The sequence below is a fragment of the Podarcis raffonei genome, chromosome 16, assembly GCF_027172205.1.
Source record: "Podarcis raffonei isolate rPodRaf1 chromosome 16, rPodRaf1.pri, whole genome shotgun sequence".
Lineage (NCBI taxonomy): Eukaryota > Metazoa > Chordata > Lepidosauria > Squamata > Lacertidae > Podarcis > Podarcis raffonei.
This window is the reverse complement of record NC_070617.1, coordinates 33,986,598-34,011,581: the sequence shown is the minus strand read 5'-3', so window position 1 is coordinate 34,011,581 and position 24,984 is coordinate 33,986,598. Positions and strand designations below refer to the sequence as shown.

Below are 24,984 nucleotides of genomic sequence, written 5' to 3'. Positions count from 1 at the left end.
CTTGGTGCGTTTATGAACATTTATTACATATCTAAGACCTTAAAACAGCTTCAGCAATAAATAAAACAAAATACATAATTTCAAACATATTGTACAAGCTACGCCAATCTTTGTGAGATTCCAGAGGGTCTTGGCACTAAACCAGAGCTTGTGTTTCCTTCAGAAAAATAAGGCACAGTGCAGCAGAGACTGTAGTGTCTTTAAGATGCATGGTTTTATTTACATATACAGTGGTACCTCGGGTTACAGACGCTTCAGGTTACAGATGCTTCAGGTTGCAGACTCCACTAACGCAGAAATAGTACCTTGGGTTAAGAACTTTGCTTCAGGATGAGAACAGAAATCGTGCGGCAATAGCGGGAAGCCCCATTAGCTAAAGTGGTACCTCAGGTTAAGAACAGTTTCAGGTTAAGAACGGACCTCTGGAACGAATTAAGTTCTTAACCTGAGTTGCCACTGTATATACACCTAAGCCTTGATGGGGGAGTGCAGAATATTACACCTCAAGAGCAGAAGCCAGCCGTGCTCTGGGTACAGCCTCTCCCATTCAGCCGGCATGCAGTTCTGCCTCACCTTTCTTTTTAGTCTTGCCAAAAACCTTCTGAAAATGACACTTTTTCCTGTGGTGACATCATACCCCCTGCAACCTCCCAGGGAAAGGATAGTATTTGCCAGGGGAAGGATAGTATTTGCCTTGTCAATCGCCCTTAATGGCCCAGAACTCTGCTCTCTTTGTTTCTTAATGTCACCTGTATCAGCTGATTTTCTGAACACTGGAAAACCAGTATAGTCTGTATTTTACACTGCTAATTTCAGTGAAAGAAGAATTGATGCTTTTGAATTATGGTGCTGGAGGAGACACTTGAGAGGCTCATGGACTGCAAGAAGATCAAACCTCTCCATCCTTAAGGAAATCAGCCCTGAGTGCTCACTGGAAGGACAGATCCTGAAGCTGAGGCTCCAATACTTTGGCCACCTCATGAAAAGAGAAGACTCCCTGGAAAAGACCCTGATGTTGGGAAAGATGGAGGGCACAAGGAGAAGGGGACGACAGAGGACGAGATGGTTGGACAGTGTTCTCGAAGCTACCAACATGAGTTTGACCAAACTGCAGGAGGCAGTGGAAGACAGAAGTGCCTGGCGTGTTCTGGTCCATGGGGTCACGAAGAGTCGGACACGACTAAACGACTAAACAACAACAACCATTTCAACATCTGGCACCTTTCCTTAATACTCCAAATATTAGCTAAATTCCAACATTTACTACATTTAAGAGTTTGGGGAAATCTGCCCCACCTCACAAACTGATAACCTCACTTTTTGAAAGACACATCTGCTTCCGGATGTAACAAATATACCGTACTTCTCCTATAGAAAAATAGCAGAATGTTAATAAACCCAACCCAGCATGGTGCTGATTCTTTTTACTATTTCTGTCTATTTCCTTAGGGATCTTCCAGGCCTCTTCCTTCCTTCTGGGCACACACTCCAGTCACATCTGCATTTCAAAGACAACTTTTACACACAATGATTATCTGAGCAATTTTAATAAAATATTAATAATTCACCAGTTCTGACCATGAGAAACATGTAAAAAGTACCAATTTAGCAGCATTACAATACCACTGCTAACTTGCAGGAAAAGCAAACAGCCCCCACAGACCAAACCCCTCACCCTTTCCCCCAGGCAGCTGCCTGCGTGGTCCATTGGCTTGGGGTATCCACAGAGTTTTTTGTTTAAGTAGCTTAACGCAGAATTCCTCTTTCATTGGATCGTCACACTGTTCACAGTGGAAGCAAATTAAGAAGCGGTTCAAAGCCTGGCTGGGCCCAGTCCCTGTTGGAGGGAAACTTGTTCCAAACCAATTGATCCAGACCACCCCGACCCCCGTCCTTGGCCTACTCCCAACTTCCCTGGAACACTTCAGGGGGCACAACCAGGGCAAGATTTAGGTTTGATGAGGCCCTCAGCTACTGAAGGTAATGGGGCCCTTTATATGTCCAGTTGTCCTTTGTCAACAACAAATTGTCGCTGTTTTTTGTGTTGAATATATGCTATAATATGCTATATGGTAGTTTATGGACCCAATAGGTCCATACACAACACAAAACTCTGTTGCTGTATGTAGGTTTTATTTGTTTTTTTATCTTATATTTCGGAAATATACACTCAGTGTTTTCTTTTCATTTAAATTTTTGAGGCCCCCCCAAAAGAGTGGGGCCCTAAGGTATAGCTTGTTTAGCTTATACGTAAATCCGGCACTGGGCCCAACCAAGGCAGGTAACTCTCCCAAGGACTCTTGCCCCCTTCCGCCCCGGGAGGTGGTGGCTGCACCCAGCACTGGGGCCATTCTCCACCCCACAAGGCCATCTTGGGGCAAAATCACTGACGGTTTTTATTTCAGCCAGCTCTGCAGGCACAAAAGCCTTGCAATGCTCCTGGATGTTCCCTCCCGTTATGGAAAGCTCCAGCACGTTCCCAGGCCCACTTTCCTCTCCCACCACATGTTCAGCACAAGCTTTGGCTCCCTTTTTCCTGGCACGCCCACAGGCACCGATCCAGCAGTCTTCCGCTGCTCTTCCTTGCACGCTTGCATGCACCTCTAGCTCCCTGAATGAGGCAGCCTGTCCTTCTCCAATGTGTGGTCTTGCCCCCCTCGCCTTCAGCTGCAGACTGCTTCTCTTCGCAGGGATTCACTTTTCTCCCCTTCTCACACTTCTCACACACTGCTTTCAGCAGCTTTATATCCTGGAAGCTACATGCAGCCCTTTTTGTTAATAGATTAAACCACAATCCAGGCCAACATCACCAATCACAGTATCATTTCAATGGCGAAGCCCATCAACTTTGGGGGGACTGGTCCCCTCAAATATTTTATTGAGGAGGCAAAGGGTCCTCTGCCCCTAGGTGCTGTCTCCTATAATGGGGTTATAGTCAATCGCGTTCTACTCAAGTGTTGTTGTTTAGTCGTGTCCGACTCTTTGTGACCCCATGGACCAGAGCACGCCAGGCACTCCTGTCTTCCACTGCCTCCCACAGTTTGATCAAACTCATGATGGTAGCTTCGAGAACACTGTCCAACCATCTCGTCCTCTGTCGTCCCCTTCTCCTTGTGTCTTCAATCTTTCCCAACATCAGGGTCTTTTCCAGGGAGTCTTCTCTTCTTATGAGGTGGCCAAAGTATTGGCGCCTCAGCTTCAGGATCTGTACTTCCAGTGAGCACTCAGGGCTGATTTCCTTCAGAATGGATATTTTTGATCTTCTTGCAGTCCATGGGCCTCTCAAGAGTCTCCTCCAGCACCATAATTCAAAAGCATCCATTCTTCTGTGATCAGCCTTCTTTATGGTCCAACTCTCACTTCCATACATCACTACTGGGAAAACCATAGCTTTAACTAGACGGACCTTTGTTGGCAAGGTGATGTCTCTGCTTTTTAAGATGCTGTCTAGGTTTGTCATTGCTTTTCTCCCAAGAAGCAGCCGTCTTTTTAATTTAATGACTGCTGTCACCATCTGCAGTGATCATGGAGCCCAAGAAAGTAAAATCTCTCACTGCCTCCATTTTTTCTCCTTCTGTTTGCCAGGAGGTGATGGGACCAGTGGCCATGATCTTCGTTTTTTTGGTGTTGAGCTTCAGACCATGTTTTGCGCTCTCCTCTTTCACCTCAAGGGTAGACCCATCGAAACCCATGCGCCTAAACTGCCACGGGCCATCCATTTCTTCTGCAAGCCCCTCCCCCCGTCTCTTTCTTTCCTGCCCACCTTGCGAACTTCAAGAGGCAGAACTTCAAGAGGCAGGGAATACCACCGATCGTTTTCTCATCGCCACACAAAGCGTGGGGAAAAACAACAATCTCCTTGGGCTGGGGAGGGGGGAGGGACTTGGGACACCCTCCCTCTTCCAGCTCCGCCATGTGGTATCTCAGGTGATGCTCGAAGCTGAGCGATCCCTGACTCGTTGCAGAATGCCCAACTGCAACCACTTGCGCGCGCGCGTGTGCCTGCGCGCTTCGCTCTGCGTGACTCACGAGATCTTTGCTGTGCCTTTAAAAGCCGCCCGGCTCATCCCTCCTTTTTGCCTTTAGGTGGCTGCTGCTGCTGCTGCTGTTGTCTCCATTTATTTAGTCTCTCTCTCTCTCCGGTCGCAACGGCGCCTGCGCTCCCTGGGAAATAAATAAATAAGGCGGAGAGGCAGAGCTGAGCTCTCCTACGCCCTGAGCCTCGCAGGTCTTTTGTCTGAAGCTGGAAACAGCAGCGGCTGCTCCGCGGATCCTCTCCTCCGCCAGCCAAGCCAGAAGGGAGCCTCTGCTTGGACCCCCCCCCACTTAATTCTCCTCCTTCTCCTGCGAGAGACAACAAAAACGGGATTCCCCCCTCCGCAAGAATCCCAGAAGAAGAAGAAGGAAAGAAGGAAGGGCATCCCCGGCGCGCATCTGGGCAGCTGTTTGTAGAAACAAAAAACTGGTTGGAAGAGGAAGGGGGGGCAGAGAGGGGGGTGAAAAAACACAACAACAACTCTTAAGGTGGACTTGGTCTTAAGGTGGATGGTGGTCTTTTTGCTGGGTCTTTCTTTTTAAGGTGGATTTGACGTCAAGGTTGGAGAGGCTGGTGTTTTTTTGGTGTGGATTTACGCGTCTTGCATCAGCTTGCGTTTTTGAGCTCCAGATGGCCGGAGATGGGTCGGTCTTCGTAGCCGGGCGGCCCAACGGGACGAGCTCTTCCTAGTGCTGGGGCTCATTCACAAGGTCTTGAATTTGGAGACTTGATACCTATTCTATCTGCACATTATATACGTGTTTTAAATATTGGTTTTAATTCTCTCCCCCCACCCCCCACTTTCCTGGCTGCAATAAAAATGGGGAAAGTTTGGTAGCCGGGACTCGAACTCCCTCCCCTCCCGTCCTTTCGTAACAATGACTAAATCCCGGCCTTTTTACAGAAAAAGACAGCCGATGGCCGAAGAAGAGGTGGGAGTCCAAAGCCAGAAATTTAATTGCCGAGAGCTGGACAGGAGAGAAGTTTTGCTTTTTCAAGTTTCTAGTTCCTCTTGATTGTCCTTGAAAGAGAGGGCTTCGGTGTCTTTCAAAACTTTATTATTATTTTTATTGTGTGTGCTTAGGGTCCCACCTTCGCTTTAACAAAGAGGGTTTGGGGGAGGCCTTCGACTCGCCTTCCCACCCCCACCCCCTTTTCAACTATACATATATTGTTGCTCTTGCTACCGAGCTCCTTCTCGCCATTCACACTTGAGGCCCAAACGTGGAAAGGCATGGAGACGGTTGGGAAATTTGAGTTCAGCAGGAAGGATTTGATCGGGCATGGAGCTTTCGCCGTCGTTTTCAAAGGGAGGCACAAAGAGGTAAATACAATGTTTATTCTTTCCAAACTTTTTTTTAGTGGCTCTACTCATCTGTACTTGGGAGATAAGTAGCAGTTTAACACACACACAGACACACACACATACACACTCCTCCTCTCGGGGGTTTTGTATTAAAACTATTTTGTTCCTTTTTTTAATACGTATGCCACACACACCTTCCCTACTGCTCTCTTAGGCAATACACATACCTACTTTTGGAAGAGCCTAAATAAACACACAGCTGAACTGGATCACTTTGCTTGCTCGTCCTGTGGGTCCAGGCAACTCTCTGTTGCAATAAACAGGACTCTTGGCCATGCAAATCAGGTCAGGATGAGACCAGTTCTAAACTAGTCAACACAGAAGACAGACTCACTTGACTTCAAGGGATGCACTTCCAAGAAAAGGAGCTTAGAAACTCCCAAGTTGTTGCTGTTGCTGTTGTTGTTTTATTATTATAACAATTTGATCTATTGCTACTATGCTGCAAGTTAACTTTCGCAGGGAGTTGATCAGCTTTAGGTTCGATGCAATTTATTCTTGACATGCCAAGAAGAAATCCGAGACTTTGGATAGGCAAAATGAAAACAGGCCTTATCTCGGCGGCTTGGCAACCCTGCCTATCTAAAGCGGCCACAAGCTAACAAACACATTGCAGTACTGCAGGAACTATAAATACTCAGCTATGTGGCTCTGCAGCTTTGTATTTAAGGCACACTAGCCTGGTAGTCCATAGGCGACAGAGTAACTGCATTCAGGCTGGAATCCAACAGGGTGGCAGAGGAGGGAAGGCTCTCCCTCTGTGGACCGGTAACCTTGTCGGCTTTCTTTACCAGGCCATTGTACTGTCTTGTTGAACAAGGGGGTGAAAGTTCCTGGGAAGCTGGACTGACTTCTGTAGCAGGGTTGCTGTCTGGCTTCCTTATCCCTAAAGATTAGCCCATGTCTCCAAAGTGTCCTTGGCATTGTTAAATATGTCTCCTACATCACTTAATGATTAAACGAAAGAAACACACAGTCCATGGGTGGGCACCTTTTTTCAAATCATCCGTAAAGCTGGGGATAAACTTCTACAATCCAAATATTTGTATTGCTTAAATTAAGAGGATAATGGCAGCGTAAAGAGGCATTTGAAATGAATATCTGTTCCCCCTCTTCCTGGTACCTGACAAATGCAAATTCAATAAAGGGCAAGCCTGGACATGTGCTCTGTATTGGTTTGGGATAGGGAAGCAGGGTTTTCTGAATACCCCTCTTGTGGTTTAAAGCATATGGACTCATTAGAGAGATGCGCATGTGTGTTTCTGAGCATGTGAAAATAAAATGCGGGCTTCGCCACCTCCAACTTACATTCTGCATCTGTCTTTTTTATTATTATTAACTTTCAGAAACCTGAAGTGGAGGTAGCAATAAAATGCATCAACAAGAAAAACTTGGCAAAATCCCAGACTCTCTTGGGAAAGGAAATCAAAATACTCAAGGTAAGGGGGTGGGGAGAATGTTTTTGCTGCTATTGACATTTCGATTTAAGGCGACTGTTTGAGATTTTATAAATGCTTATACCACCATCTCCTCTCTCTTTCCTTCTAGGAACTGAAGCATGAAAATATCGTTGCCTTGTATGACTTCCAGGTATTAGTTTACTTCTATCTTGGAAGGATGTTGTAGGGAGGGGGAGGGGTTAAGGTGTGATACTTTAAAACTTTGCTGAGAGCTGTGGACTATTGGAAGTTTTGGAGAGTGACGGGAGAAAAGTCTGTACACTTTGTAAAAACTATATATAACCCGATAGGAGCAAGGGGGCACACAGGCTTAACTGCAGGGCAGAAAGCTTTAACTGTAGGCCAGGATCCCATCAGTGGGGCAATACCTTGAAATGGAGGGTCCTTCATCTTCAAAATGCGGACATTGAAATGGAGTGTGCGTCCAGTAGATGTGTTTTACTTAAATTGTCTTGTTAGGCTGGCTGTTTGCTTTTGCTCCCTTTGGCATGTTCTGCTGCTCAATTAGATCGTATTTTGAATGTACAGTATATGCTGACAAAAGTTAGGAAGGCTTGGCTGAATCTCACTTTTGATCCATTTGGCCTTGTTGCTGTCAGTCTGCGATGTTCTGTGCAAATACTTGTATGCCGGATTCTGTCATTGGAGTTTAACTTTTCCTCTTGTGATGTTCCCTATACCGAGAACTAGCTCACTCTACAAAATCTGTAGGGAGATTTGTCACTTTACTGCTGAAATTAGTTAGCCCTCCTTTGCTACCCCCCATGATGAAATCTCCCTTTGATTTTTCAAGCAGCTTTTGTTTTATCTATTTACATGGCACTAAGTTGTGGCAGACCAAGGTGTGTGCCCAGAATTAAATCCTGTTTTGAACTGGATCACTGTGCCAATTTCCAACTTGGAGTCCTCTTGTTGTTTGGGTACGAACGGCCTTCAGTTGCTTTTATAGCCACAGGAGGAGGAGTTCCAGCTCTGAACCCTGGTTCTCCCTGTTGCTTATCTGAGCTTTGTTGCTGTCTGGTGTCATGTGGCCTCCAGACCTCCTTGTTTGTTGACATTCCTCCTGCGCTGGGATTGGTTGAGTCAGGGCTTTACATCATCAGTGCAACCAAATTCTTGCCTGTGTGTTTGGCGCAGGCTGCGTGCAATGCTTTCTGGGAGCCGTAGTCTCTAGTTCTCGGCTTCTGTTTCCTTTCGGTTCTGTGCTTCTCGGATGCAAGGACTCTTTTTCCCAGGGTACCTCTGCAGTCTCAAAAATAGGGGCTGGATGTTGCTGGGGGTGGGGTTATCTCAGGTCAAATAATCAGGAAGCAGATCGGTTTTGCACAAAGCAGCATGTTTCCCCCACTCCACCCCCAGTATTTAATTCTCTCTCCTCCCCTCCCGCCCTCCAGTTGCCCTAAGGAAATGCAGCAAGGCCTTTTCTCTTGCAGAATCAAAGGATAAATATTCTGATTTTGTTCCCTCGAAAACCTTGCAAAAGTCCTTGGGTCAACACCCTTCCTTTTGTTTCCTTGGTGTGGCAAAACACCATGTTATGCATGCAAATCCCAGAGGCCAGCTCTTGTTTGTAAAAATCTGCAGATGAGCTACTTTTCTTTCTGCTTAGTGTTAAGGAAACCTCGGGCACCCAGCTGCAGTCCAGAATTTACACTTTGTAGTAAGACCCCGTTTATTATTAGTATTACAGTGGTACCTCTGGTTACATACATAATTCGTTCCGGAGGTCCATTCTTAACCTGAAACTGTTCTTAACCTGAAGCACCACTTTAGCTAATGGGGCCTCCCACTGCTGCCACGCCGCCGGAGCACGATTTCTGTTCTCACCCTGAAGCAAAGTTCTTAACCCGAGGTAATATTTCTGGGTTAGCGGAGTCTGTAACCTGAAGCGTATGTAACCTGAAGCCTATGTAACCCGAGGTACCACTGTATTATTCCATTTTGATAGATGCACCCATGTGGATTAGGCAGATGGGATATGTGATTAGGAATGTGATTTATACAAGGGTCCATCCAACTCAGTATCGTCAACACTGACTGGCAGCAGCTCTCTAGGGCGCTTCCTCAGCCTCAGCCCTCCAGCTGTTTTGGGACTACAATTCCCATCCCTGACCACTGGTCCTGCTAGCTAGGGATCGTGGGAGTTGTAATAATAATAATAATAAATTTTATTCATACCCCGCCCTCCCCAGCCAAGGCGGGGCTCAGGGCGGCTAAGAAGCATTAATAAAAACAAGTTGAATGAATACAACTTAAAAACAAGATTAAAATACAACAATTAAAATATTGAAGCATTAAAATATTAAAATGCAGCCTCATCACAGGAGGAAAAAGGAAAAAGGAAAAAGAAAGAGGGGGAGGGAATCAAATTGGCTCCAAGCCAAAGGCCAGGCGGAACAACTCTGTCTTACAGGCCCTGCGGAAAGAAATCAGATCCCACAGGGCCCTGGTCTCATGAGGCAGAGCGTTCCACCAGGCCGGAGCCAGAGTTGAAAAGGCCCTGGCTCTGGTTGAGGCTAATCTAACTTCCTTAGGGCCCGGGACCACTAGGGTGTTGCTATTTATGGACCTTGAGGCTCTCCGTGGGGCGGTCCCATAGGTACGAGGGTCCTAGGCCTCGTAGGAGGGCCGAGGTTGAGGAAGCCTGCTCTAGGGTTTCAGGTGAAGTCTCTCCCAGCCCTACCTGGAGAAGATGATGATGATGATGATGATGATGATAATTTATTCCTTATACCCCACCCATCTGACTGTGTTGCCCCATCCACTCAGGGTGTTTTCCAGAAACAGTACCTTGTGTGATGCATCAGTTTGGCTCTTTGTGAGTTATCTACACCTGATGTGGGATGCTGCCAAAATCTACCTCCAGGGGAGAACCTGACTAGGTCCTCAGTGCCTCCAGCATTTAATTTGAATCTTAATTGAGCCCCATTGGGTGGTGTTCAGTTAAATTTTACTCAGACCGGAACCACTGAAATTAATGAACTACAGTTATTCGTGTTTGTTGATTTCAGTGGGCCTACTCTGTGAGTAGAGCTATCATTGAATGCAACCCAAAGCATCTTCCTGAGTTAATAAACAAGTGTCTCTGGTAGAAACGGACACGTTGGTTCTTTCGCACCAACAGTTAATCCTTGCATGTAGAAAATGAGCATGTCAGGGATGGTTCCAGCCCAGCTTATTTTTCTCCTTGTCATGTTAGTTCTCTAGTTTCAGGGATATCCTGTATCTTAACTGGCATGAAGGAGCATTCCATCATGCGAACTCTGGAGCAGCACAGCCAAGACTCGTGCTTTCGTCGGCAGGAACTAAGCCCAAGTCTGTAGACTTGGTTCAAGGACCTTGGAGGTGGACAGCAGTTTCTGCATCTTACCCCACTGAGTCCTGCTTAGCTAGTATCTTTCCACACCAGCTATGCTGTTTTACTAGACTAGGTGGGGGTCATATTTCTCTGTGTGCATCTGTGTGCATGAATGTCAAATCACAAGGTGCATGGATCTGCAACATCATGAGATTCTCAGTTTTCATTTTGGGGTGGGGCTTGGTGGCACTCGGGTTATGATTCCTTGGGAGCCACAGTTTCAGAGGGCCTTTCACGTAGCAGGTGTTGTTATGTAATTCAAGACTCTGGTCTTACAGCACACCAGCTTAACGTGGTAACGAATATTACTTCAGAATGCAATAAGTATTTATTTGTTTGTTTGTTTCACAAGTTTTATATGCTGCTTGATTGCAACAAAACCTCAAAGTTGGCTTGCAGAGCAGTTAGAAAATTATCAGTCAAAAACAGTTTAAATCCACCATTTTTAGTTCAAAAAATAATAATTAAAATCAACAGAAAGCTAAAAGCCAGACTAAAAGACACGTTGACATTCCACGTGTCTGCAGGGTCGTGTCCGAACAAAAATGTTCTTAGCCGGTGCCGAGAAGAATACCGTGAAGGTGCCTGTCTGATTTCACTAGGCAGGGAGTTCCGAAGTGTAGCTTTGCTGTGCATCGTCCTTTATAGAGGACAGTCCTTTATTTCAGGGGTGCAAAACCTTTTGGGGAGGGGCAAAGGGCCTTATTATGGACAAACTTACCAGGGGCAGAGGCAAAAAGTAGGTGAAAGGATGGATACAGCTCTCGCCTTTGCACACTGGGCTGTATTTCAGTAATGGAAAAGCCAGAGGTCTCTTCATTCTACATTCAGGCAAGCAAAAGGCATTATCAGAATTCCAGTATATGTCCCAGCTAAGCCAGAGCACATGAGTGACCATGGGTAGGGTGGTCTTGGGAGCAGGTGAGGCCTTGGAGAGAGCCACAGAGGTGAGGCAGAAGGCCTGGAAAGGCTACGTTGGACCCTTGAGCGTGTAGTTCTCCATCTCTGCTCTATTTGCAGGGCTGCCTGGTCAACAGAACCAGAAAGAGAAAGATTTAGAACCCATGAATTTTGCTTCCATATTATTGAACAGGATTTTGAAGGGTCTTTGTGACCTGTTTTGGCTGGGCTAGAGCTGCCAGACCTGCCTTTTATTTGTAGAAATGCATTTGCTTGTTTGTTTATTTTAAAAAAAAGCTTTTATGGGTTGTGTTTATTGTAGTTGGTTTCAGTGTTTTGGTTCATGAGTTGCTTCGAGCCATTTTTTTTAAATGAGTAAAGCAAGTAATAAATATTAAGAGTAATAGTTTTGATATTGTGGTGAAACGTCACAAAGGCTTTAAAAAACATTATTTTCAATGTTTATATAGCACGATCAATGTGCATGGCTCTGTACAGAATTAAAGTGAAAGGGACTACCCTGAAGGATGCAGAGTCTAAAAAATTAACAAGTGTTTGAATTCCACAATAATCCAGAACAAGATTAAGTGGGCTGTGTACACACCCACACCCACCCACACACCCCTGCCTTGAGCCTGAGGCCCTACTGGACCCCCCCCTCTCTCTCACACACACACACAGAGGCAACATGTGAACCCTCCCACAAACCACACAAAGCCTGCGTCAGTTGTGTTTTAGCATCTGAATGGGACCTTTCTGTTGTTGCTTCCTACTTGGGTCTTTCCAGAGTTGCTGCTGGTGAGCTATCAAATGGCTTTTGAGAGTTGCCTCTTGGCCAAGCCTGCCTTGCAGCCATTGCCCAGTGAGGACAAACCAGTTTGAGGGAATCCTAATTCCTTTCCTGCAGCCAGATCTGCCAGGGTGCTAAATGTGTCACCGGGTCTCCGTTCTGCATCATAAAGCATCTGCCTGGGTGTGTCTATGTGACAAAACGTAAATCACTTTAATGGTTCTTGGCTTCCTTGTTGTTTGGAATTCCGGGAACTGTATCTCAGGAAGCTGGTGGAATTATCCCTTTCGATTTCTCTTATAGTTTCCTGTGATGTAGTCTTCTCTAGAGCGCCGCTTTTGAAATGCATAGGATTGCAAAATAACTTAGGTAGTCAAGTCTATTAATCTCAGGTAGTCAAGTCTATTAATCTACTTGGCCTCACATTTCGTACGACCCTTGTGCTTTTATTGTTTTGTTGCTGCGTTGTGATTTTTAAACATAAAGCTGCAGTCCCATGCACGTTGAACTTGAAAGTACGGTAAGTTGCGTTATATTTGGTGAGGTTTGAATTGAAGCATTAAATCTGTCTTTGATACACAGAGCTCTTACGGAGAAAATGATAAATAAACCTGTTATGCTGTGGTCTGCAGAGGTTCATCTTGTGGCAATGTGAAGGGCCCTTTCCGTGGTGGCCCCCCAGTCTGTGGCCTGAGCTAGGCATCTGCCAGGGTGAGCTTCCATCAGCTGTTAAAAGCCTATCTATGTACTCAAGCTTTCCCTTGGCCTCAGATACCAGTGGAGTGATTCGAGGCTGCTATATTTGTGATACATTCTTTTTTTATTAGATTGGGTTTTATCATATTTGGGATTCTTTTGTCTTGAATTGTGTTATTGTACACAGCCTTGGTATTTTAAGAGGCAGTATATAAATTGGAGATGTTTTGAGCACCCTCGCACGACTGAAATTCAGGCTAGTTTGTGGGTTTGTTTGTGTCTGCTTGTATATGCATGGTAGCTGCAGCAGTGTCAGCTCTGGTACTTAAATCGAAAGTGAACCAGTTGTAAACCATAGGCCAGGGATGGACACTGTGAGTCAGGACAGATGTTGTCAGTCCACAGCTCCCATGGTCCCTGATGTTCAGTGAACCCAAATCTTGTTCCCCCACAGAGATGCCAGGATGGTAGTAATTCAGCTGGTTCAGAAAGCTGTTTGGTTTTTTTAAGCTGCAAGCTCCTTGTTTACCTTTTTCTGTGTTCAAATGCAAAAGAGAACCCCTTTCAGGTCTTATTGTTTTGCCTTTGAAAGCTGTTGCATACACTTTGCTGTTAACTGGAGATCCTTTTAAGTACAATTTGGTGCTACTCCCCCGCTCCCAGTCTTTTAAGATTGATTGTCGCCTAAACTCCCACCTCCCAACTGGATAAGCAGATACCACCTTAAAATATTTTGCCTTTTCTGTGGTGCTGAATGCTTTTTATCTGCGGCAGCAGATACAACACAGCTGCCACCCTGGAAGCTGTAAACATAGCTTCTTTTGGAGGGTTGATGCTGTTACCTGTTTTGTGGTTTTTTTCTCCTTCCCCCTCCATTTCTTTCTGTTTCTGGCTTTATTGGGACTCTCTCTGTAACTCTCCCTGCCCCCCACCACACAAAGGAAATGGTTGATGAAACCACAGTGACTGTAGACTGGGGTGGGCAAGCCTTCAGGCTTGTTGTGTTTATGACCTTAACCAGTAGAATTAGACTGGGGTACATCTCAGCACATTCTGATCCTTGGAATTTGTTCTCAGTGTCCGAATTGAGCTGAGCTTGCAGTCCTTTTACACACCAGCCCAGCTAACCCGGTTAGCTTTCTTCCCCAGCTTAAGTGGGGAAAGTAGGTAGTTTTGCTGTTGCTGTTGTCCATTAGGAAGTCAGCCTTGCAGATCTACCTCATATCAGCCAGCAGTTCTCTCCATAGGTTCGGGGGTGTACTTCTTAACCTCCCATGCGTGTAGACCAGTCTCCAACTGGTCCAGGCCAAAGACCCACCCCTGACTCCCGGCTTGCGTCACGGGGAGAGAGACCCATGAGTTGACCCAGACCTGTTTCAGGTTAAAAGAAGTGAGGTATGTGGAATTCCTGCTCCCTCCAAGCGCTCTCACTGCCATCGCTAATCCCAGGACCCTCATTGCTGCCCTGGTGGGCAACCAAGCTAATCCTAACGAACCCACCACAGCTGAACCTTCCGCATGCCGGTCCCCTCTGCAAAGTTCCATTTAAGGAGAAGCCTGGAAAACGATAGGCATAGACTCAAAAGTGAACAGTATGCCCCTATTCCAGAGAGAACTCCCTCCCTACAGGCCTAGCTATAGGAAAGTGGAGCATATGATTGATCAGAAATATGTATCCTATTGAAAAGGGCTCGTGCTTTTTCTCTGCCAAGTTGAAGCGCTCATGGAAATAGACAAAAGGAGTGTCTCATCGGAAGAATGCTTCTCAGCCCAGTAATGGCATATGCCTCTCCTTTGGTCCAGTAAGCCTTAGCTAGAGAGCCATATGGTGGCAATAACTTGGCTTCAACCCACCTGGAATGGCCTTGTGACCCACTCGTTGAGGACCTATGCTGTAGACCACCACACAGCCACTACTTGCCTTGCATTTAATTTCTAAACGGGGAGTTTTTTATTTGTTTGTATGATTTATTTATTTTTTAAACAAGCCATGAACTGACATAATACTAGATTTAATTTGGTAACAGAACATCGGAAGGCGCAATACCCAGTCTGCCATTCTGTTGAAATGTTGCTGTTCTGTGCCGCGAGAAGTTGCTTCCTCTTCCATTCCCGGGAACAACAACAACAACAGTGTTGTATGCGTTCTTCCACTGTGTTGTAGTTTCTCTCTGTCTTATGCAAGTCAGACTCAGGCCATTGGTCCATCTAGTTCTTTATCATCTGCCAAAGATGGAGAAGCTATAGGCCTCTGTAGTCAGCCCTAGCCAGAATGGGTGATGCCCAGGGATGATGGGAGTCCAACAGGTTCTGAATGGGTAAAGGTAAAGGGACCCCTGACCATTAGGTCCAGTCGTGACCGACTCTGGGGTTGCGGCACTCATCTCGCTTTATTGGCCAAGGGAGCTGGTGTACAGCTTCTGGGTCATGTGGCCAGCATGACTAAGCCACTTCTGGCGAAGCAGCGCAGCGCACGAAAACGCTGTTTACCTTCCCGCTGGAGCGGTACCTATTTATCTACTTGCACTTTGACGTGCTTTCAATCTGCTAGGTTGGCAGGAGCAGGGACCGAACAATGGGAGCTCACCCTGTTGCAGGGATTCAAACCACTGACCTTCTGATCAGCAAGCCCTAGGCTCTGTGGTTTAACCCACAGCGCCACCCGTGTCCCTTCTGAATGGGTACACGTTGCCCAATCCTAGCCTGCATAGAAGCAGCTCATGCTCTCAGGGGTGGGAGTCTTTCCCAGCCCTATCTAGAGAAGCGCTGGTCAAAACCCAGCACCTTTTCCATGCACGGGGTGTGCCCCTCCCCATTCCACCTGTCCACACAGCTTTGTAAAATTGCAGAACTAGACCTGCAGCTTGACTTGTGGGCGGAGGAAGAAGGGGGGGGTCATGTGCTTTGCCCACTCCCGTTAACCCTGTGCTACCCAGGTGTCCATATTATGTGCAGTAAATGCAATTTAATAATTGGCAAGCTTTTATGCAAATGCATTCACCTGATTTGCAGCGATAAAGTGCCCTTACATGTAAAAGGCATTATTAATCCAAACTTGCACAGGCTTGGTAGCCATAGGCCAGTGTTTCTCAACCTTGGGTCCCCAGATGTTGTTGGATTACAACTCCCATCATCCCTGAGCTCTGGCCTTGCTAGCTAGGGATGATGGGAGTTGTAGTTCAGCAACATCTGGGGACCCAAGGTTGAGAAAGGCTGCCACAGGCAATAAGGAATTAACATGTAAGTGAGTGTGCCCAGTGTAAAAAGCAGAGCGGGCTGTTGTTGAATGGAAATGGTTCACTATCAGGCTAGTAACTTTGGTGGGCTTATTTGCAAGGCTGCAATACTCTGAGCACAATCTCCGCATGTGAGTGCTCCTTTTAATGGATTTCTTAGAGCAGGGATGGGGAGCCCTTGTCAGATGTTGCCAAACTGCAATTCCCATCATCATCCCTGGTCCATGGCCATGCTGGTTGGGGCTGATGGGATTTTGTTGTCCAACAGCATCTTGAGTGGCGCATGTTCCTACCTGAGAGGAGTGAATGATTTCATAGAAGGAAGCTGTGTTTGAATTTCATGAGAGTTTACAAAATCCAAATAGTGTTGAAACCAGGATGGCATAAACTAGCTGGCCGCTCACCACAAATGACAGCAACAACTTTACCGCTGCCAGAGATTGAAATAATCTTGAAACCAGAGAGCAATGCTATCGCAAGATCTCAAAGGAACTCTTTCCCCCAATGACCTGCCTGCTTCTACACTGTAAATTCTGTAACTTCCATGTCTACCTTGGTTCATTAACTTACAAGACCCTTTCTACAGTTTATTGCTTTCTTTCCCATCGTACGTATTCCTCCCTTTTTTGTCCTTGAGGACATTTGCAAAGTGGCTCTCTCTCGTCTTAAATTGACCTTTCCCTTTTCTCACAGTTGCAGCTCTGTTTGTCAACATTCCATGGCCATTACCTTCGGCAGCTTGAGGGCATGTCCACACTTCCTCTGGTCTGCTGCTCTACCCAGGGGAAAACTGCTCTTTAGTGCTCAGTCGGAGCAAATGACAAATTCTGGTTTTTCTCCGGATTGACATTTGCTCCAGTATAGAGCTTCAACAGTGGGCTTTCCTTGGGAAAGATGCCGGGCAAGGGGAAAACCACTAGGGCAGGCATAGGCAAACTCGGTCCTCCAGATGTTTTGGGACTACAACTCCCATTATCCCTGACCACTGGTCCTGTTAGCTAGGGGTGATGGGAGTTGTAGTCCCAAAACATCTGGAGGACCGAGTTTGCCTATGCCTGCACTAGGGCCTCTGCTTTCTAGGCACAAGAGAGGCAGAGTGTGGATGAGCCCTGAGCATCCAAACAGTCCCTTGACATCAGAGGTTTTAAGCAAGCGACTCTAGGATAGCTGGTTGCCAGTGTTAGAAACTCAGCTAACAGCTAAATGGCACTTTAAACCAAGGTTATGGTCACCACAATGGAATGTCTATGTTTCTGCCCCCCCCCAATGGAAAGAAATAATAATAATAATAATAATAATAATAATAATAATAATAATAATATCTATACCACTTTACATTTTAAATAACAATTCTCAAAGCTGTTTACAACACATTAAAACATCAAATAAGACAAAGCCAAAATAAAATAAATCATAGCTTAAAAAAAAATATTTCCGATCCTTTTAAGCGGCATTTTGCTTTCCTCAGTCTCTCAGCCCTGCCTAGGGATGGCGGCAGATGGAATCTGGGACCTTCTGCATGAGAAGCAGGTGTTCTCCCACTGAGCTGTGGCATGTTAAAGTTGTATTAAGGGGATGAGATACAAGAGCCAGCCCACCTCTGTCTCGTTTCCTAGTACAGTGATACCGCCAGTTACGAACTTAATTCGTTCTGGAGGTCTGTTCTTAAGCCGAAACCATTCTTAACATGAGGCGTGCTTTTGCTCATGGCGCCTCCCGCTGCTGCTGCACTGCCGGGGCGCAGCTTCCGCTCGCATCCTGGGGCAAAGTTTGCAACAAGGAGCATCTACTTCTGGGTTAGCAAAGCTCGTAACCCAAAGCGTTCTCAAGGAGGACGTACAGTGGTACCTTGGGTTACATACACTTCAGGTTACAGACTCCGCTAAACCAGAAATAGTACCTCGGATTAAGAACTTTGCTTCAGAATGAGAACAGAAATCGTGCAGTGGCGGTGCAGTGGCAGCGGGAGGTCCCATTAGCTAAAGTGGTGCTTCAGGTTAAGAACAGTTTCAGGTTAAGAACTGACCTCCAGAATGAATTAAGTTCATAACCGGCAGTACCACTGTACTGTAATAGGAAATTTAAGTACTTAACCCGAGGTACCACTGTACGCAACACGAGGATCCACTGTAACAAGTCTTCATCATGATCTTGAATGGTGTTTCAAAAGCTTTGGAAATCTACCGTGTCCCAGTTAGTTTGTAGCTATGTATTATTGAGTAGTGCTAATGGGGCCAGCAGTGCGCAGAAGACCTAGTGAGATTGACCCCGATGAGGGTGGAATCGAGTATTTTTAGAAACTGTTTTCAAGCTTGCTCTGAATGAGTTTGTGCTGCAAACCTGCATCAAGGGCAGGGCGGGAAAGAGAAATATTGAAGGTAAAGGGCTGTAACTCGACAGTAGAACACCTGCTTTACACTAGGAAGGTCTTAGATCACGGTAGGCAACCTAAGGCCAGGGGGCCGGATGCGGCCCAATAGCCTTCTCAATCCGGCCCACGGACGGTCCGGGAATTAGCGTGTTTTTACATGAGTAGAATGTGTATTTTTATTTTAAATGCATCTCTGGGTTATTTGTGGGGCCTGCCTGGTGTTTTTACATGAGTAGAATGTGTGCTTTTATTTAAAATTCATCTCTGGATTATTTTTGGGGCATAGGAATTCGTTCTCCGTCCCCCGCCCCACCCCCAATATAGTCCCGGCTACCACATGGTCTGAGGGACGGTGGACCGGCCCACAGCTGAAAAAGGTTGCTGACCCGATCCAGTCTCTCCCGTCGCCAGATAGGGCTGGGAGAAACCTTGAAAAGCAGCTGCCAGTCACAGCAGACAGTATAGTGGTGCTTCAGGTTACATACGCTTCAGGTTACAGACTTTGCTTCAGGATGAGAACAGAAATCGTGCTTTGGCGGCGCGGCAGCAGCAGGAGGCCCCATTAGCTAAAGTGGTGCTTCAGGTTAAGAACAGTTTCAGGTTTAAGTACGGACCTCCGGAACGAATTAAGTACTTAACCCGAGGTACCACTGTACTGAGCTAGATGGACCATGGATGCGACTCTTGTATAAGGCAGCTTTCCATTTTCCTAAGGCTGCCATTGTAAGCTTAATTTCCAGGGCTCAGGCTCCCACTTAATTCAATGGGACGTGACCTCTTAGTAGAAACTGTAACTAACTTTGGTCCAAACCATTGAAAACACTTGATGCAATGTGGTCTTCCAATAGGGCTGGCCAACTATGGTGGTCTGATGTCGTCCCTGAAAGCCATGTATATCTGGTCTCTGTGCACCCGCCCCAACATCCCTACCAGCTTTTTTCATTGAGACATGCTTTTAAAAGTTGGCTGGGTTTCTCCTGCTATAAAGAAAAGAGAACTGTTTTGTCAGTCTGTAAAAGGGAGGGAGGAAGCAATTCGGGTTTCCTGTGCGATGCACTGTTTACAGGAAGGGCTGCAACTCTGTTGCGGAACATGTGCTTGGCATCCAGAAAGGTCCCTTCTTAGTTCCCAAGTATCTCCTGGTGGGGCTTGGAAAGACCTCCGCCTCAAATTTTTGGCGAGCTGCTTAAGGGTCCACGCTAGATCTAGAAAGAGTTCAGACTTGGTTTACTTAACTGAATTGGGGTGGGGAGAACAACTTACACTCAGGGGTCAGCAAAATTTTCAGCAGGGGGCTGGTCCACTGCCCCTCAGACCTTGTGGGGGACCGGACTATATTTTGAAAAAAATAATAATGAACAAATTCCTATGTCCTACAAATACCGTATTTTTTGCACCATAACACTCACTTTTTTCCTCCTAAAAAGTAAGGGGAAATGTCTGTGCGTGTTATAGAGGGAATGCCTACGGGTGGCATGCCTGCGGATTTTCCTCCTCTAAAAACTACATGCGTGTTATGGTCGGGTGCGTGTTATAGAGCGAAAAATACGGTAACCCAGGACGCGGGTGGCGCTGTGGGTTAAACCACATAGCCTTGGACTTGCCAATCAGAAGGTCAGCGGTTCAAATCCCCATGACAGGGTGAGCTCCCGTTGCTCGGTCCCTGCTCCTACCAACCTAGCAGATTGAAAGTATGTCAAGTGCAAGTAGATAAATAGATACCGCTCCGGCGGGAAGGTAAACAGTGTTTCCGTGCGCTGCTCTGGTTCACCAGAAGCTGCTTAGTCATGCTGGCCACATGACCTGGAAGCTGTACGCCGGCTCCCTCGGCCAGTAAAGCAAGATGAGCGCCGCAACCCCAGAGTCGGCCACGACTGGACCTAATGGTCAGGGGTCCCTTTACCTTTACCTTTACAAATAACCCAGAGATGCATTTTAAATAAAAACACACATTCTACTGATGCAAAAACACAAGGCAGGCCCCACAAATAACCCAGAGATGCATTTTACATAAAAGGACATATTCTACTCATGTAAAAACACACTGATTCCCGGAACGTCTGTGGGCCAGATTTAGAAGGCGATTGGGCCAGATCCGGCCCCCGGGCCTTAGTTTGCCTACCCATGACTTACACTGCTTCTGCAAAGCAGCGGTGATTTTGATGAACTCCTAATAGTGGTTGCTTTCACACACAACATAAAACCAAACCATGGCTTAGCACTAATGCGCGAATGTGCTGGCTCTTGGAGGTGAGATTGCAGGCTGCTTTGCTCCCCCCCCCCCGTCTTTTTTAGTTTGGTGCGGTGCAGCAGGTAAACTCTGTTTCGGCTTAGGGTGTTACCCAAACAGTTAATGCTTTTTCTTTCTTGACCACAATCTGAGCTTAAAAGTTGGAGAAGGAAGAAAGTGAGCTAGCATGTTCTTGTGGTCCCAGTAATCCAGATTTTTGGCTTACTGTTTTCATTGAACCACGCCATAGTCTAAGAGAGCTTTGTTTGATGCAGTCTGAGGCTTCCTTTATTCACCAGGTGGCAGAATGAATATATCATCATTTTAAGACTGCAAGTGGGAGTGCAGTTTTTCCTATGCCATGAATGGACAACCTTTGGCTCTGCCAGATGGTGTTGGACTCCAACTCCCATCAGCCCCAGCCAGAATGGCCGATGATCAGGAATGCTGGGAGTTAGAGTCCACCAACATCTGGAGGGCCACTTTTAGCTCACCAAGGAGCTTAAGCCCAGCCTTGTCCTTGTTTGCTGGTTTTCTCCTTGCGGGGAGAGGATGTTGGTGGGTTTGTGTTCCTGCAGAGGAGAGCACTATGTGTTCTCATGAATGAGTTGGGAGAGCCATATTCAAATATTCTCTCTACCTAACCTCCCTCGCTGGGTTGTTGTAAAGATAAATCATGTGTATGGGAAGAACCATGTAAGCGATTTTGAATCCTTTGAGGAAACAAATAGCATGAGCAAAATTATGGGATTATTAAATCAATTCTGTGGGTTTTTTTTTAATCTGATTACCCTATAGTCTGAAGTGCAATGCCTTATTCCACCCCGTCTTTAAAAAATGTTTTAAAATACATTGAAAATGAATGTTAAAACCTTGAGCGAGGAAGCATTCAAACATCAGCTAAAGTCTCATTGAGTGAGCACATCCTTCTAAAATCTAAATTATCTCACGAGGGCAACGTGACGTGATGATTTTGGAGGGTGTGTCCATTTTGTCATTTTCAAAATGGTGATTGTGCTCTTAGTCAGGGTTGTGGATTTGTCATGTTTGCCTTAGCAGGCCTCATATTTCTCTCCTCGTCACCTGACGGTACATTGGAGAAGGGGGTGGTGACATGGGCTATTTACCATCCTCTAAAACTTCCTTCTGGAGCCGAGGGCAGCATTAGTCAGAGCTCTTAGTAAGGTGGCTTCGTGGCTGTTTCCCAAGAGTAATTGGAGACTGGCATGTGGTTGTGCTTCTCTGAATGCAACGGTGGATCATCTCCAGTTACTCGTGTGTTGTTCACACGGCTGTTTTCTCCGGGCCCTGTCAACGTCTCCATTATGAAAATACCCACTTCAGAAGCTATTTTATGACTTGCTTCTTGTCTCTGTCTTTCTCTGCCCAAAGCTGGTCTGCGGAGGGTTTTGAGGGATGACATTTGCCCACGGTGTAAGGTTTCTGGCCTGGGGATTAAAAAAAGAAGAAAAGCGGCGGGGGGGGGGAGCGGAGTTCACCCTTATTGAGAGAACCATGAACTCATGTTCAGTCAGTCTCTCATGTCTTTAATAGCATTTAACTCCTGCGTTCGTTGTGTCCGAATAGTATTTCCTCATCCCTCTACGCTACGGTCATGCAACTTTTGGTTGGTTCACATCTAACATGAAAATCATGGTTTGGTATTTGCATAAATAAACCCAGTCCTCACATATTCCTGGCCTTCACCCTCAGATGCTTGCTTCCTTAATGAGTTTCTTGTGCTTTTCGCCGGAAAATATGGATTTGCTGTTACGTGCAAACTTGCAAACTCTGGTTTTGCTGGCTGATTATGCCAGTCGTCGTTCACTGCTTCAGATATTATAGGAAACTAGGATGACCACGTAAGCATTAGACACCCAAGAGAAGAAATACTAATGGGGGTACCAGGTTGCACAATATCAGTAAATGGTGATTTCGATGTATAGGAGCAAAAGCAAGAATAATTGCTATGTTTTAAACAGAAATGCATTAAATTTCACTGTATAATTAGCTGTAGTGTGTCTTGTGTGCCTGTTCACTTTGCTTTTTACGACCCCCACCTGCTGTCCCTTCTTAGGGTTTTTTGTCTTTAAATTGAACTTGGACTGAACAGACCTTCCAAGCAGAGGACTCTTAGAAACAGGAGACTGTCCTCAGGAAAACCGGACAGATTCCCCCCCCCCCGCGCGCAGACTTTGGTGGCTTCTGTAACAGTGGAAGCAACTCATAACAGTGAAAGAGGCTTGCTCACCTGTGAGTTTTGTGTTGCCCCTGAATTCACTGTTTGTGTTTGTGCGTATAAACTTGAGTTGGCAATGGCAAATGGTCAGGGATGATGGGGAATTTTAGTTCTGACAGCAGCTGTAGTGCCGTAGGTTTGCAATCTCTGTGCTGCCCTATAGTTTAAGCCAGGCGTGGGGAACATCTGGTCCAGGGGACAAATGTGGCCCCCCCGCAACCAGACTGGCCCCTGGGGGCTTTCCCTGTGCCAGGGCTTCCCAAACCATGGTCCATGGACCACCTGTGGTCTGCGAACTTTATTTAACATGATCCGCATTAACTGCACATACTGATTTCTAATTGTGTTTCAACTCCATGGGGTGTTTATTGTAATGCAATAAAATAAAATGAAAGAAGCCATAGAGATGCATGACTGAAAACCATGCAGTGTCTATTGCTGTTGCTGTAACCCGTGGAAAAATACATTGGTCCACCAAGAGCACCAGCAATTTTCAAATGGGGAGAGAATATGTGGGAACCACTTCCAAAACTGTTCTGCTCACTGGTCCAGCTCCATGCTGTCCTCAAGCACTTTTTGTCTGCCTGAAATGTGTCTTAGAATGGTGAATGCCTTTTCTTTCCTCATTTTTATAATGAATGATTTTAGAGTGTTGTGTTGTGTTGTACGGTTGTACTGTTTTATTGTTGTTAGCCGCCCTGAGCCCGGCCTCGGCTGGGGAGGGCGGGATATAAATAAAATTTATTGTTGTTGTTGTTATTAATAATAATAATAATAATAATAATAAAGGAAAAGGAAAAATTATTATTATTATTATTATTATTATTGGATGCATGTCTGTCTAATCTTCTCTGTGCACATGGAAACCAACTTATTTTTGCATGGCTGGATGCAAAGGTAAAAGTTGCATCCGTTGTGCCACCCACTTTTGCCTTTGACTCTGCCCATCTCTGGAATGTGGGCCCCTGGAAGACTGCCCCCCCCAAAGGGAATTTGGCCCTCAGATTGAAAATTGGTTCCCCTCATTTAAACTGATGTTCAAGCACAGCCTGTGTTTCTCTGCCCTGTCCTTTCTCCTTTCCCAGGCACTCCAGTCTTGCTGCAGTCCTTGTGTGTGGCAGGTGTAGATTAGATTAGCTGAGAAATCCTGGACACCTTTCATGCAAATAGCTAGATATTCCATATCTTGGAATATTGGGTTCTTTTCAGTCTGGTGTAATATGGTGCCTTTGTACCTTACTTGGCTCGATGTACAGCTAATCCACAGAATGCAGAATGTCTTGTGAGCCTAATCTAGGTCTTGCAAAGCAGGCAAGGTCATTCTGCCACTGCTCTAAAAATATTTTTCTTTCTCCTCTCATAAGATTAATTTTGACCTGCTTCCAGGCTTCATAATTGTGTAAAGAGCCTTCATTGTTTGGTCTACTGAAGGTTAAATATCCCTGTTTCTCTTTTTTTCCCTTTGCTTTTACTAGAACCGCTTATGGTTTTAAAAATAGCCGCAGCCGTTTGTTTGTATTTCCCTGTGATCCCCGAACAAACGCTGTGTTTGCAAAAGCCAAACGGATGAAACGAAAGCACACAGACACAGAAAGCAGTCACCTCTGCTTCAGAACATTTTTTTTTGGTTCCCTAGACAGAGCGGCAGGCGAGTTAGCATCAGGACAACAGGCAGAATTAGGTCATCGGAGCTGGCAATCCCTTGATCAACCAGACGTTAAATATCACGCATAAATAGTGAGGGGAGCTGAATTTAATGCCTCCTGGGATCCAATTAGCAAAGCGTCTTATAACTCCCAAGAAAGGAAGACCTTTGCAAATCCACCTTGGTCTGTCTCTGTTGCTGTGAGATGCTGACGCCGTTTTTGCTGCAGGTGTTGCGGAGAGAAACACCGTAGCTGCATTTTCGTGGGAAAGGGAATATGGCCTAAGAAGTTGGCTTGTGCCTTCACACAGCCGGTGGTTTGTTTCCAACAAAACAGGCATGTGCCATCTTGCGCAGGAAGCTTGTCAAATATGCCACAGTTGTGTTTTCTTCATTATTTAAAATTTTAATAAATAAATTAAAGAAGGGAAGCTGCCTTATTATGCCAGTTGACTATTTCAGTCTAGCCCTAGTATTGTCTGCTCTGACTGGCAACAGCTCTCCAGGGCGTTGGGCATGGTTCAGTCTGTCCCTTTGCCTATCTGATTCCTTCGAAAAAGGAAAAGAAACGAAACATGAAAATCTGTTTGCCTCTTACTTTGGGGCACAGCTGGAGATTGGAGCCCAACAGATTTAAGTGTCATCAGCAACAACCTG

At 45.9% G+C, this 24,984-nt stretch overlaps 1 protein-coding gene across 2 annotated transcripts in view; it reads left to right on the top strand.

Moving 5' to 3' along the window:
* Positions 1-3,993: 3,993 nt before the first annotated feature.
* Positions 3,994-24,984, top strand: part of ULK1 (unc-51 like autophagy activating kinase 1) — a 109,913-nt gene continuing 88,922 nt past the window's right edge. For both annotated transcript variants that reach the window (XM_053368192.1, XM_053368191.1), the window contains exons 1-3: positions 3,994-5,360; positions 6,749-6,841; positions 6,951-6,992. In XM_053368192.1, coding sequence (XP_053224167.1) covers positions 5,271-5,360; positions 6,749-6,841; positions 6,951-6,992 — 225 coding nt within the window. In that variant the 5' untranslated portion in view covers positions 3,994-5,270. The remainder of the gene's footprint in view (positions 5,361-6,748; positions 6,842-6,950; positions 6,993-24,984) is intronic.